Here is a 13,603-nt window from a genome sequence, read left to right as displayed (position 1 = left end):
AACTAGGAAATATTTTCCAAAACCCAGATGATTGAATCAGGAGAATAGAGAATCACCTTTCTGTTCTGAGCAGCTCTATGTCATAGAATCACAGAATTGCTTGGGTTGGAAGGGACCTTAATGATCATCTAGTTGCAACCCCCTGCCATAGGCAGGGACACCTTCCCCTAGACCAGGTTGCTCCAAGCCCCGTCCAACCTGGCCTTGGACACTGCCAGGGATGGGGCAGCCACAGCTTCTCTGGATAACCTGTGCCAGGGCCTCACCACCTTCATAATGAAGAATTTCTTCCTACATCTAATCGAAATCTACCCTTTTTCAGTTTAAAGCCATTAAATTTGTTTACTGCCATACTCACTTTGAAATGAAACAAGAGGTGTTTGGCTTTCCTTATTTCACATGAAGGTAAATGTAAGAGGATGCCCTGGGACTTGTTCAGTATGAAAGTTCACATCCCATCAGATTAGAAGGCAAACTTTACTTCCCAAGTTGCCACAAGAAGAAACATTTTCTAAACACCAAGTAAGCCCTACCACAAAACTGAATGTTCCATTTGAAGTGAAAATCCCAGCAGCTCCGTCGCTTCTCCTTGCGCAGCCCCTTCTTACCCTCCCTCCTTTCTGTCACCTCTTCTAGGAAACCAGCTTTTACGGGGGGTTACAAAGGGAGGGAGTGACCGATGCCGGACTCCGACAACCTCCCGCGAGCGGGGTTTTCCAGCTCACACCGGTCCGGGGGCGCGGCGGCGGGAGCGGTGCGCGGGGCCGCCCCGGCGCCCATTGGCTCTGCGGCGGCCCGGGCTCGACGCGGCCCCATAAAGGCAGCGGGTCGGTCCGTCCGTCCGCTCGGTTGCAGCTGCCCAGCCATGCCCTCTCCGCCGCACGTCCTGCCCTGGCTGCTCGCCGCCGGCTGCCTCTGCGCCCTCCCGCGGGGCTCAGGTACGTCCCGCCCCGGCACCGAGAGAACACATAAGAGACCCCACCCGAACCTCCCCTCGAGGGGCGCCGTCGGGGCTGGGCACCGCGGCTTCCCCGCTCAGCCGTGTCCCCCCGTGCCGTGTCCCCGCAGGGTTCCCCCAGCCTTTTTCGCTCTCCTGGGACGGTGCGGACTTGCCCAAAAGCCAGGTAGGTCTGTCTTTGCCTTCCCCGCCAGAAAGCGGTGCGCGGTGGACGGGCAGGACAGAGACCGTCCAGCCCGGGCTGGCCGCGGGAGGTGGGAAATGAGACTCGCTCGCGGCAGGGAAATGAGGTAGGGAATTGGCAATGGGCTGGAAATACGTCCTGAAATCCCTTGGCCGGGGAGGGGGGGGGTGGGGGGGGGGGGTGGGTGATGGAGAGAGTAGGGAGGCTGAAACCCTTTGCTACTCGCAGAAGGAGGTGAGACAGGTGCGAGCACGGTGGGATGTGCAGAGTAGGATACCTGTGTCAGCAAAAACTGGGCAGACTAATAACCGCCCAGTCCTGGCTCCCTGAGCTAAAAAGCATGTCCCAAGGTATGATAGACCTACTGTTAATGTCTTTACTTTTTTTAAAGCAGCTGGCATTGTGTTTCAGTCAGTGGATGGAACTGTCTAATCAACCCCAGGTAAATTGACTTTGGTAATGTGTTTGATCTGCTGGGACTCTCCCTTACAGACATACTAATTGTGCTGTGTAACCCTTAGCATCGATGTCTGCAGGTGGAAGAACCTCCTTCAGAGAGCTGGAGGCTCTGGAAAGCAGAGTGACTTTGCTGGTGTATGTGCTCATCTGCCTGCAGAGCTAGCTCAGACCTAGGCAAAGAAAAAAGTGCTTTTATTCCCATCACAGTGGTAGCTAGCACTGGGGCAAGAAGTAGTGCTACTTAGTGCAGCAGGAGTTACGGGCAGGGTCCTGCCTGGTCCCAGCTTGGTGGTGGTGGGCGGATGGGTTTTTTCCAGGGTGCTCAGGGGGCAGGGGAGGGAGAGGAAGTTTTCACAGTTCATTTCTGCTGTGGTGTCTCTCGCCCAGAGCTTGCAAATGGTTTAAAAACACCCTCAGTACCTTTGAAAGATCATCGCTGTTACAGATGATACCCAACCCAAGGGTCATTTTCAAAGGGGAGAGAAAAGTCTGCAAGATCAGGAATGATCTGGAAACTTTGAACATTCTGTGCTGAATTTTTCTTCCTGAAGTCTTTCAGTCTTGTAAACCAAAGCTTGTGGAAAATAGTTCCCAGAACCAGTTATTCAGGTATCTTACATTTTCTTTCTTTGGAGCTGTAGTTGTTTCCTATCTAATAGGATTGCATACATTGGCAATCCCTGTCCTGTGGCAGTGAGTATGGGACAGTACTTTTCAGTATACGATTAAAGATTATAGTCCTGATTGTCTGAAATGGGTGTGAAAGAAAATGTGTATAGATTAAATATGCCAAACCCCAAAGCTTTTTTTACAACATAGAAAGATGTATTTTAAGTGTAAGAGGCTGATTTAGATCTTTATAGAACAAGACTGTTCGCAACATTTGTAGGTCATGTGCATTCTCCTCATAAAAAATACTAGATTTCCAGCTCATAACAGCATCATAAGTCTTTCCCTGCTCAGAGTGGTTTTAGTGGAACCGTGTTTGATCTAAATCATGCTGGGATCAGGATCAAGCCTATTCTTTATCAAACTACACCACATCCTCTCCGTAAGTGTATTGTATACTGTTTGGTTTTGCAGATCTCCAGCACTGTTTTGGATCTCTGTTATTCCATATTCAATAGTATGCAAACAAATGAGGTAAGGTATATTTGTTTCTTTTATTTCAAAGCACCTCTTTCTTAACCTTAAAAAGCAGCCCCTCCAAACCTAACTTTTGGACATTTCTCTCCAAACAATAATGTAGAATCTAATAGTGTCATGGTTTAGGAGCTGTAAGATAGTATAGAAAACATCATTTCTTCTTGTTAGTAGCTTGCATGTAATTCTGAGTTCCATTAATCTGTACATGAAATTGCTGTTTTTCAGAGCTCAAGAACCAAAACATCCACTTACACCTGGGGTTAGTATTTTAACCTGTCACTTTTGACTAATACAGGGTTAAATATGTTAAAAATATGCATAACATTGGATCAACAGCATATTTAATATCATGCTAAACACAGTTTGGGTTAGGTTGGAAGGGACCTTAAAGATCACCTAATTCCAACTCCACTGCCATGGGTAGGGACACCTTCCATTAGACCAGGAGGAATATGAGGCGTAGTATGCCCCCACTAGAACATGGAGGCATATGACTTGCTTTACTGACCTTAATACTCTGTTTGAACTTGGGGTTTTTTTGTGCTTCTGACTCGCATCCAAAAGATTAAGTTGATTAAGAGTGTAGCTCTTTCTTATTAGTGCAGACATATTAGGACCTAGCTCAGTGTCAGTTCTGCTTTATATAACTTTTTTATCGCCACCAGTTTATTAAGAGCCTTTCCCATAAAATTCACTCAGCTCCTGGGTATGTTAAAAAGGCCAATTTAGTTGTGGAGTTTGAGTCCTCTGTTGTTTCAAATCACAAGCAGAGCCTTCAAGACAACAATAAAGTATTTTGACATGTACTTCAATATCTCTTCTTGCCAGCATGCTTTCCTAAAGCAGCCATAAAACTCTACAGTACTGAAGCTGATTGTATAGAGAATTCCAGCATTTCAGTCTTAAATGTCTACTAAATGTTTTTGAGTTCAATATTGCTTCCTATGCTTCTGCAGCTTGGCTAATGAGGGGACATTCAGAATCATCCAGTAACTTTAATTGGAGCCCTATTCCTGGTTACTATTTTAGTTATTAACTTTGCAAAACATTCACACTCTGTGCCCTCAAGATTGGGAGCTGAAACTGATACAGTTTTCTGTTGAGAGATACGACTAATATCAGCTCTATATCTGCAATATGATTTCTAGGTGTGGTCTGATTAAGTGGCAGATCAAATGTATGTGTGCAATATGGGAAAATGACTATGCCAAATAGCATGTTTTACCCAAGTGGTTAAATCTCTTATTACATGAAGTTGTACTTTCTCTCTCAGTCCACAAGGAATCTTGAGAAGACACTGTAGACATGGGTCTGTATGTAGCACACCCGATGAAACAGTTATGAAATCCTACTGGTTTTAGCTGGACTTAAACTTTCTACATGAGCCTATATTTATGTGGATCTTTTAAAACAAATTTGGTTCATTAAGTTATAGATTATGTAGAGAAAATAGATGGTGTTTCAAGAGAAGAAATGAGGCCTCAGAAGCAGAAAGGCAAAATCAATGGCAATTTGGGTGTTAATGGGACTTGAATTCCATCTGGAGAATTTAAAATCTTTTGGGAGAAATAATAGACTGTTTAACTTCAATGTCTAATTTTTGGGTAAATCTTGCAGATGGCACTTTCAAAAGAATAAAAAAGAGCTATCTAAATGTGGCTGCTTCACAGTCATCTCTGTAAGAGTTTCAAATTTCCATCCTAAAGTCAAGCCAAGGCACTGTTTAGAAGCTTAGTTTTTGCCATGTAAACTCTCACCTGTTAGAAATTAGCTGGGATATTTGAAACTGCAGGCTAAGTCATGAGTCAGTCTCTATCTTTGGGTGGTATATAATAATAATTTTGTAACAAAACTAGCATTCACACTATCTCTTTGCTTTAGTCTCCTCCTTTGCATCCTTTAAAGCACCTTGATTGAGCACTTTTTTCTTTCATTGTATTTTATAGCCCTGTAAGTTGATGTCAGTTGCTCTATAAATTATTGTCTTGAGGCTTGAATCACAGAAATCCTTGTCTTATACTCTGAATCATGATTCTTTCATTGTTGCTTGTGTATTTTGTCTTTTATAATTCCTCCTCTCCAGTTTCATCTGTATGCTTTTCCTGTGTTCTCATCCCCTGTTTTCACATCCTTGGTCATTATATGTACCTGCTCCACGTAACTAAATCTGTTCACTCTTCAATCTAATTCACTGATACAACTGTGCCTGCAGCACACAGAGCTATCTTAGCTGAGAGCAGGCAGCCCGGCAGCCGTGCCATTGGTAGGAAGGTTCCCAGACGTGGCTGGTTTACTAGACTGCTAGTTCAGGGTTTGGTTAGACACAGAATGCCTGTCATGAGGCAAGATTCTATTCCTTGGTATAAGACTGAGTAATAAAAATGAGCAGTTTCCTGAAGAATAAAGGGTGCAGGGGAAGGCTTAAAACCAGCAATCATGCCTGTGTTAAAAACAAGGATAGTCTGAAAAGTGAAGAGCAACCGCATTTTAACAAGATAAGAGCTATGTGTAGAATTCAACCCAGAGGAGTGGAATTCCTGCATTCACTCCAGGTTGAGCTCTGCTTCACCTGCCAGAGCATGGCTGTTCTTGGTTGTACAGCAAGGGAAGCATGTTGAATGATTGTAATGAATGGGGTAACACTGCATAAGGCAAGGTTCAAAATCAACCTTTCAAAATATCTTTGTTACTGTTCTTACATCTGTCTGTGATAAGTGTAAGACTATCTCTTTTTCACATGGAGTGCAGCAACCTCATCCGTGATGGAGAATTTACTGTAACCAACCAAAGAAATTACAGCATCTTGATTAACTTTCACTGTCCACTTGCAGGAATCGCAGGTTGCTGCTGCAAAGTTTACAAAGAAGGTAGGTAAATGTGAAGACAAGTGAGTAGCAGCGGACAGGAAAGTATGGCCTGTTTCTTTTGCTGCTTTTTTTTAAAGTCAGCTTGATTTTTTTTTTTTTTTTTTTTTTTTCCAGTGGTTGGGAAGTGAGCTCTGCTGACCTTGTTTCTGCAAAGCAAACCAATATGAGTAAAGCTTTCCTTTATACATTTTCTAAAGCCCTTGAATCTTTAATTATGGTAATATAGTATAGGTACACTAGGCAGAATGGGCTTGACAATGTCCTTTGGGTATTAATTTTTAATCAGCATTCCAGATGAATGGACATCAGGGACTAACAACATCTTGTTGTTTACATGCTGCCGAAAAAGCCCCTGAATTATTGATATTCTGATGGAATGACACTGAAACTTGTCAACAGGTCTATGGAACTGTGTTTAAAGACTCATGTTATTGTTTGTGTTTTATTTTGCAGGATAGTCATGCAACTCTGGGACGGCCTTTTTTCCTTTTCAGGGTATCTGAATCTCTTACTTAAAGAATCTAAATCATAGACAATGTGATGTGTTACAGTGTAGATGAACAGCTGTTTCCCTTCACAAATTCTTTCTGCACTTCTGAGTAGAGGCCAAATATCCTTTGTTTGAAAGATTAGGTGGCCATTTGCTTATAAATCTCTGGTTCCATTAAAAGATGACAAGATAATGAGATCTGGGATAGTAATGGATTAAACGCTTTATTTTTATTTGAAGAGGTGACTCTGCAAATGTTTTATCTTGAGCCAAATTATCCAAAGACAAATCATCCAAAGTAGCATGTGGCCTGTATCTCCAAGGTGCACTGATCCTAAATTTGTTAGATAAAATGTGTGTGGGCTGAATGTCCACTTGGTCTGAAAAGTCTTGCCGGAAAGATATGGCACACTGTAGCAGGGTGAAAAGCCAAAGCAGTATTATGGACATCATCATAATATCTTCTGTGTGTTTTATTTTTTTTCACCCATTGTCTTGCTGAACTATGGTATGGTCTAATTTTTTGTTTATGTTTGACACATACTGATTAACACCAGATCAGTTTTTAGTAACTAAAAAGTTATAAAGTAGGTCATAGTAGGTAACCAGAGTCCCAGTTCAGCTGCAATTTGCATTTTGGCTCACTTCAAGTGTGTCTGGCCAGGTGCTTTTAGTGGTGGTATTTATATGCTCTTGCTTAGGCACCTGCATATAGTATCCCAGTGAATTGGGACCAAGACCCTTAATGAGAGTAATTAAAGCCAGAATGTTTAGTTGTTTGGCCAGAGGCTGAAGGAATATTTCTCAAATTCAAAGGCAAAACCCACCCTGCACAGATCCCCTGGTATTTGACCTCTTGTCCCTTTAAAGGAAATCTTACTGCAGCCTTCTTATGTACTCTGTCTGCATGACAGGAGATGTATTTTGGTGTGCACATAAATCTGGCATCTCATACTTCTGCCCAACCATATAATTTTTATATTTTTCAGCCTCGGAATGGAAGAACTGTTGAAAGCAGTGGTAAGTAGGCATCCAAAAGTGACAAGAACTTGTTCTGGGTTTTTATTAATAATGATCTTTATGACAGAAGGAGTTACTGCAACTTATTACAAACCTGGACTGTCACATGAGTGTTTCATATTGTCACCAGGAGGTTTTTGGGAAGAAATGCATGGTTTTTCATGCTCAGAGACTTCCGGTATATGCTCTTGACAAGTACTGCTTTATTCTCTCTTTAAGGTTCAGTAAGGAGGAGCTTTCCTCCTCTGCAAAATTATAGAAATGGTACAGCAATTATAAAGTTTAAAACCAGAGGTATAAATTGTACTTGGAACACAAAAGCTAGACTCCTCTCTGTTCCAAGAGACTATCAGTCACCTAATCTTACACAAGAGCCCACTAATACAGATCTCTGCATGCAGAGTTATCCTCACATCAGAATTAGGACCTGCCTTGGGGTAAACTAACTAGAAAGAGTAGGGGTGGGGATGTAAGGAAGGAAGATGGCGAGATCTAATAATATCACCTAGCACTTGCATATCCGTCTTTGAACTTGTCTATTAAAGGTCTTAATGGGAAATGGACAAGACAGTCAATGTACATGTGTCCCCTCCTTCAGTCTCTCATCTTCCAACCTTTTATCCTGCAATAAAGATCACTGTTTTCTGTTTTCAATGTAAGAATTACTTCCAGCTGTTGATTGAAAGGGTTGGGGTTTTCTGGAGGAACAGAACAGAAGAATAGAAAAAGAAAAAAAAAAACCTTGCAAAGGAAACTGAAGGAAAAAGAAATTTTCCTGTATATTCATGATTAAACCATTTCAGAAAGAAAGGAACCAAAGACTTGGTAGAGTGTTGTAGAGCAGTATTGCTACTTGCTTGCTCTGGTCTCGCGCGCTGCCCTGGGTGTCCATTGCTTCTCATGGATGAAAGGAAGATAAGGAGCTAGATGCATCTCTGCTTTGAGACAGTGCAGCTATTCTTGTGTGGTTAAGTCCGCATGTGTGCAGGAAATATTTCATAGCTATGAAACCTTTAGGGGCAGGCAGTGCTGCCCAGATCTGTTTAGAGTAACTGGCAGCATGAGTTTTGTTGCAAAGCAGTTCAAAACCAATTAGATTAAACTTGCATGAAAGTACTTTATGCAGAGTACTCTGATGTTAGGAGAATTGCTGGACTATCAACTGCATATCACTGAAGTGCTGGTGTAGAAGCTACTATTTTGTAACCATGCCCTGGCCTTGCATACAGCAGTAAATCTTATCCACAGCTCAACCCCCTGAGCCAACCTGGCTGCAAGATGCACACCCTGCCTCTGCACTCTAAAAGAAGGAAAGTGAAGTTAGGACATGGTGGAGAGAGAACTGTATGAAGAGGGAGGTTTCATGTTTGAGTACAAGTAACAGGTTAGGCACTTACCTGAACTTTCAGACTTTGATCCATCAAACTTCTGCTAGAACTTAAAGCTATTTCATGTCTTAACTTTGAGAAGGACTAAGCATACAGAACTGAATACTAAGTCATATTCAGACCAACATCTCAACATAAAATATAATGTGTTAATTTGTTTCAGAATACCATGGAATATGAAGTTCATTGGTCGACTTACCAGTGCGAAGACTTGGTTTACATAAAGAAACTTCCCATTGCACTAGTTGTCTATTATGTGACTCAGTTGTCTGGATTTTGCTGTTCCATGTAATAAATTTGCAATCATTAATTACTGTTGTCCTTTTTTTTATTGAAGTGGATACTAGACCTCATTGGGCTATAGTGCAGCATTGCATGGTTCCAACTGTATTCAAAGGAAATCAATCATCAGAATATCGACCATTTTCAAATCCAACAGTGCATTTTGTAGCATCTTCTTTAATGTGGTCATGAATTACCAGCTTGCCCTTTTGACTAAATAATATGTTTCCCTGCCATTTCACAATTTGCGTCCCAAACAGCATGATGAGATGTTAGAATCATCATTGATATTTTGATGACTTAATTCTTGTTTTTCATAACTAAGGGCTTGCGTGTGATAACTGCTGAATCCAAAGTACTTTGACAGAAGGGGAACAAGTACTGCTGTTACACACAGGCACTATTTGGTCAGATGCTGTGTTTTCCAGCCTTGCCTTACTAGCTATCATAAAGCACAAATGAGTCACTTACGAGAGATATTCTGAACATCTGCCCTTTTTACTGAAATCATGTATTTAAACCTGTGGTCCAGCCAATTGTGCTTGCACTGTGTGCAGTGGGGTGATCTGTTCTGGTAGGTGAAGATATATATGGGCAGAAAACTTAAAGCAGCTACTTCCTTAGTAAGAAAAAAGCATAGTAAAAGCCAGGCTGGAGACACACATCAGGCTGGAATTCCTCAACACGGAGTCCCACAGTGTTGACTTCTTCAAGCCTTTTGTTTTTTCCCTTTCCTTCCTTAATTCCTCAGTCCTAGTACATGGCATGATCCCATCTCAGTTACACTGATACAACTGCATGCAAACTGTGGGAAGGCATGGGAATACCTCTGTCTTTAAAAATAAATCCTGAGAAACCTGGCACTTCTGGCCTGTTTCACCTCAAAGGCTAAGCTGAACAGTATCAAGTTTTACTCAGCTCTGCATAAATATTTGTATTGATTTTGGCCAGGATGCAGTTAATTTTCTTCACAGTAGTTTGTATGGTGCTGTGTTTTGGGTCTGTGACCAAAACACTGTTGATAATAGAAGGATGTTTTAGCTATTACTGAGTAGTGATTACAGAGTCAAGTCCTTTTCTGTTTCCTACACCACCCCACAAGTGAGCAGACTGGTGGGGTACAAGGAGCTTGGAGAGGACGCAGCTGGGACAGCTTACCCCAACTGACCCAAGGGATATTCCATACCATAGGATGTCATGCTCAGCATATACAGCTGGTTAAAGCAGGAGAGAGGGGGACATTTGGCGTTAATGCTTTTGTCTTCCCAAGTCACTGTTAAACGTGACAGAGCCCTGCTTTGCTGGAGATGAACATTTGCATTGCTGATGGAAAGCAATGAATTCCTTGTTCTGCTTTGCTTTACCTATTAAACTGTCTTTATTTCAACCCATGAGTTTTCTCATTTTTACCCTTCCTTCTCTCCCCCATCTTGCTTGGGAGGGGGAACGAGTGAGCGGCTGTGTGGGCTGAGCTGTTGCTGGCCAGGGTTAACCCATAGCAATACTGTACCATGGGTAAATCACGATGTGCTCTCACAGTCAGCAGTGGCTTCCTCCACCCATGACAGGTTTCATGAATAACATCTATTTGGTCCTTGAAACTGGTTAAATAAGAAGAAGGTGGTTAAATAATAATAAGGTGGTAATTTGCAGGTAAGGACCCAGCTTAGGTTCCTCAGCCATATTTCTGTAGTAACTGTGGCTCCTCTGTAAAATGTACAGGAGAGCTCTTGTTCACTGCTCAGTGGGAACCCTTGCTTCTGGAGGAAAACAAATGTCACCTGTGGAATAGGAGCCATTAAGAGTATTGAAATGTAAATGTCATCCCTGGCCCAAAACTCATCCTGAACTGCAAAACCCACAGCAGAAATTGAGGAGCACAGTCAAGGGGGAGACAACAACAATTCAAAGCACAGAAAAAATACCTGCAAGAAAAGGAAGTTCCCATTGTCAACAAGAGAAGAGGCAAATAAAGAGTGACATGACAAGTTATGCAACTAATGAGTGTGCTTAGGAGAGTAAATCCAATGCTTATCCATCCTCTCGTAATAAAAAGGAGCAAGGAGGGAGAGTCAATTACACTGAGAGGCAATACATTTAAGCTGCAAAGGAGAATATTTTTTCTAACACTTAATCGACTCCTGAGACCAGTTGCCATAGCTTAGAGCATGTGGTTAGAGACAGCTCTGCCTGCTCTTGGGAAGACAGGCTTATCCAGGAGCACACACCTTCGTGCTATCTAGCTTTCCTCGAAAATCACTTCAGGCTCACCCAGGACCTCCTGTGTTAAAAGCCTGGCCTGCTCAAGCCAGGCTTAGCAAGGCATTTCTCTGCAGAGCACACAGCAAGGGACCTGGAAATGTATTTGCCAGTGGGGGAGCGAGTGCTGCCTGGCCTTACAACCTGCTGATCACCAAAAAGCCAGAGCAGGAAGCACAAGAGGAAAACCCTCTGACATAGTTTAACTCCATCCAGCAACTAAGCCCCACACAGCTGCTCACTCACTGCCCCCAGGTAAACTTGTGGGTTGAGATAGAGACAGTTTAGTAGGTATAGCGAAAGCCATGAGCACAAGCCAAGCAGAACAAGGAATTCATTCACTGCTTCCCATGGGCAGGCAGGCAGGTGTTCAGCCATCTCCAGGACAGTAGGGCTACATCATGTGTAAGGGCTATTTGGGGAGAAAAATGCCATCACCCTGAATATCCCCCTTTCTTCTTCCCTGTCCTGGGTTCAGCAGTAGCAGTCATTTTTCTCCTTCTTGGTAGCTGATGCAGTTCAGTGTTTTGACTTTCGGCCTGGGAACAGAGCTGATAACAATGATGTTTTGGTTTGGCCAAGGACTTTGTGAGCCTCATGCTCTGCCAGGGAGGAGGGGAAGCTGGGAGGAAGCAGAGACAGGACACCTGACCCAAACTGACCAAAGAGGTATTCCATACCACAGCACGTCATGCCCAGGATGTAACTGGGAGTTAACTGGAAGGGCTGGGAGACTGCGGGGCTGGAGAAGGTATCGGTTGGTGCTTCTTCGGGCTGGGGGGGGCGAGTTATCGGTTGGCTGGTGGTGAGATGTTGTATTTTCTTCCCTTGTTATTTCCTTTATCATTATTATTATTGGTGGTAGCAGTAGTGATTTGTGTTATACCTTAGTTACTGAACTGTTCTTATCTCAACCTGTGGGAGTTACATTATTTTCGATTCTCCTCTCCATCCCTCCGGGAGTAGGGGGAGGGAAAGAAAGGGGGGAGTGAGTGAACGAGTTACCTGACTGGGTTTAAACCATGACATTCCCCAAGCTGTATATGCTGAGCATGATGCTGTATGGTGTGAGATATCCCTTGAGTCAGTTGGGGTCAGCTGTCCCAGCTGTGTCCCCTCCCAGCTCCTCATGCACCTCCAGCCTACTCACTGGTGGGGTGGTATGAGGAGAAGAAAAGGCCCTGACCCTGTGTAAGCCACTGCTCAACAGTAACGAAAACATCCCTGTGTCATCAACACTGTTTCCAGCAGAAATACAAACTGTGGAGATCCAAACAAATCCACAAATCCAAACAAACCCACTATGGAGAAAATCAGCTTTATCCCAGCCAAGACCAGCACATCTTCTCTAGTGCCTTGAACAGCCTCACTGCCTTCTCAGCTGCCACAGGGAAGAGCATACTTACTAAATATCCAGACAACAGCAAGCTGGTAGGGACGGCAAGCGCTGGAGGACAGAGTCAGCATTCAGAATGGTCTCGGCAAAGATACACCTGGAAAAAATACGTATGGCTCATGGAGGATGTCAGGCAGGTATTACACGCACTGAAGAATAAGGAGTTGAAGCTTTGCAGCAAAGGGGATGTTTAGCTGTAGACAGTCAAATATCACAGTGTTGGGAAGAATGCAAAATTCTGATGTGGAATGAATGAGAAGCTGTAGAGACTATGACATGGGAGGTGTTGCACTGCTGATAATACAGAAGACTTCATGTAGAGAGTAGCACTGGAGAAGAAAGAGGGGGACCAACAGGAGAGAGCCCAGCAGAGAGCAAAGGCAGAGGTTTCATTCAGGAAAGCTGGTGTCCTGAATGAAGTAGGGCTGGTTTGCAAGAAGGAAAGTTTGAAAAGGGGAATGATAAAATATTTCATTTTAAGCTCACCTCTCCTGGCAGTATCCACCATGACATGGGTGGGTACTACCAGGAGAGGTGAGCTTAAAACGAGGAAAGATTCACATTAAATCTGACTGTCAGAAGCACTGACTGATAGGCAGAGTTACCTTTTCTTGGTCATAAAAACTCATCAGGGGGACCAACACCTTGCTTGGAATCTAAGGTACAAAAGTCCCAGCTCTGAAGTAACTGCCAGCAGCATTTTCTCTCTTCAATGTTACATCATGATGCAATATTTATTCCTAATTATGTTTCATTTAATGAAATAGTAGTACCATTGTTTTGTTGAATATCTAGCATACTTCAGCTTGAAGTTGCTCTGGCTGCTTCTGGAGAAGTGAAGATATAATCTTAGAAAGTCCAGTACTTACATACTTTGCATACTTTTATCTCATGATAACACTTGTCACACTAACAGCTGTGACAAGTGGACCCTGACTCCCAGAGCTGCAGGGCAGACCTGGGAAGGACACTGTCCTTACTTCTGGAATGTTTGTGTAACATGAGAGAAAACATCTCAGGATGGAAAAGGAAGCATGTGGATTATGGAAAAGAATGGAAAAGACCATTTGTGCCCTGCAAACTCACACTGCACACAAACTGGAGTCCTGTGAAAATTCAGTGAGAGAGTTTACATGACTGGCAATAAGAGCTGA

At 43.1% G+C, this 13,603-nt stretch overlaps 1 protein-coding gene across 8 annotated transcripts; it reads left to right on the top strand.

Moving 5' to 3' along the window:
• The first annotated feature begins 607 nt into the window (after nucleotides 1–607).
• On the top strand, nucleotides 608–8,822 carry NMS (neuromedin S). Of its 8 annotated transcripts, none has more exons than XR_009966614.1 (9): nucleotides 651–938; nucleotides 1,069–1,124; nucleotides 1,537–1,584; nucleotides 2,685–2,744; nucleotides 2,973–3,006; nucleotides 5,579–5,614; nucleotides 6,068–6,109; nucleotides 7,094–7,124; nucleotides 8,676–8,724. XR_009966614.1 is itself a non-coding variant. In XM_062628510.1 (8 exons), the coding sequence occupies exons 1-8, from the start codon at nucleotides 680–682 to the stop codon at nucleotides 8,690–8,692; spliced, it is 549 nt and encodes a 182-aa protein (XP_062484494.1). In that variant the 5' UTR covers nucleotides 654–679; the 3' UTR covers nucleotides 8,693–8,822. The 8 variants fall into 8 exon arrangements, 5 of the variants coding, with proteins under 5 accessions (XP_062484497.1, XP_062484496.1, XP_062484494.1 ...); XR_009966613.1 differs by having other exon boundaries at nucleotides 657–938; nucleotides 1,534–1,584; XR_009966615.1 differs by lacking the exon at nucleotides 1,537–1,584 and having other exon boundaries at nucleotides 608–938.
• Nucleotides 8,823–13,603: the final 4,781 nt, after the last annotated feature.

This window comes from Pezoporus occidentalis, unplaced genomic scaffold (assembly GCF_034315485.1).
Source record: "Pezoporus occidentalis ecotype Australia unplaced genomic scaffold, CSIRO_AGI_Poc_V1 ctg32, whole genome shotgun sequence".
Lineage (NCBI taxonomy): Eukaryota > Metazoa > Chordata > Aves > Psittaciformes > Psittacidae > Pezoporus > Pezoporus occidentalis.
The sequence above is the reverse complement of the archived record's forward strand: the minus strand, read 5'-3'. Positions and strand labels throughout refer to the sequence as shown.

Excerpts from the sequence above, each read along its gene's own strand:
- NMS (XM_062628509.1), top strand. The coding sequence starts at position 680 with ATGCCGGACTCCGACAACCTCCCGCGAGCGGGGTTTTCCAGCTCACAC. Across the intron at positions 1,585-2,684 it reads AACTGTCTAATCAACCCCAG|ATCTCCAGCACTGTTTTGGA; the intron begins GTAAATTGACTT and ends TTGGTTTTGCAG. Across the intron at positions 6,110-7,093 it reads GGCCTTTTTTCCTTTTCAGG|CCTCGGAATGGAAGAACTGT; the intron begins GTATCTGAATCT and ends TATATTTTTCAG.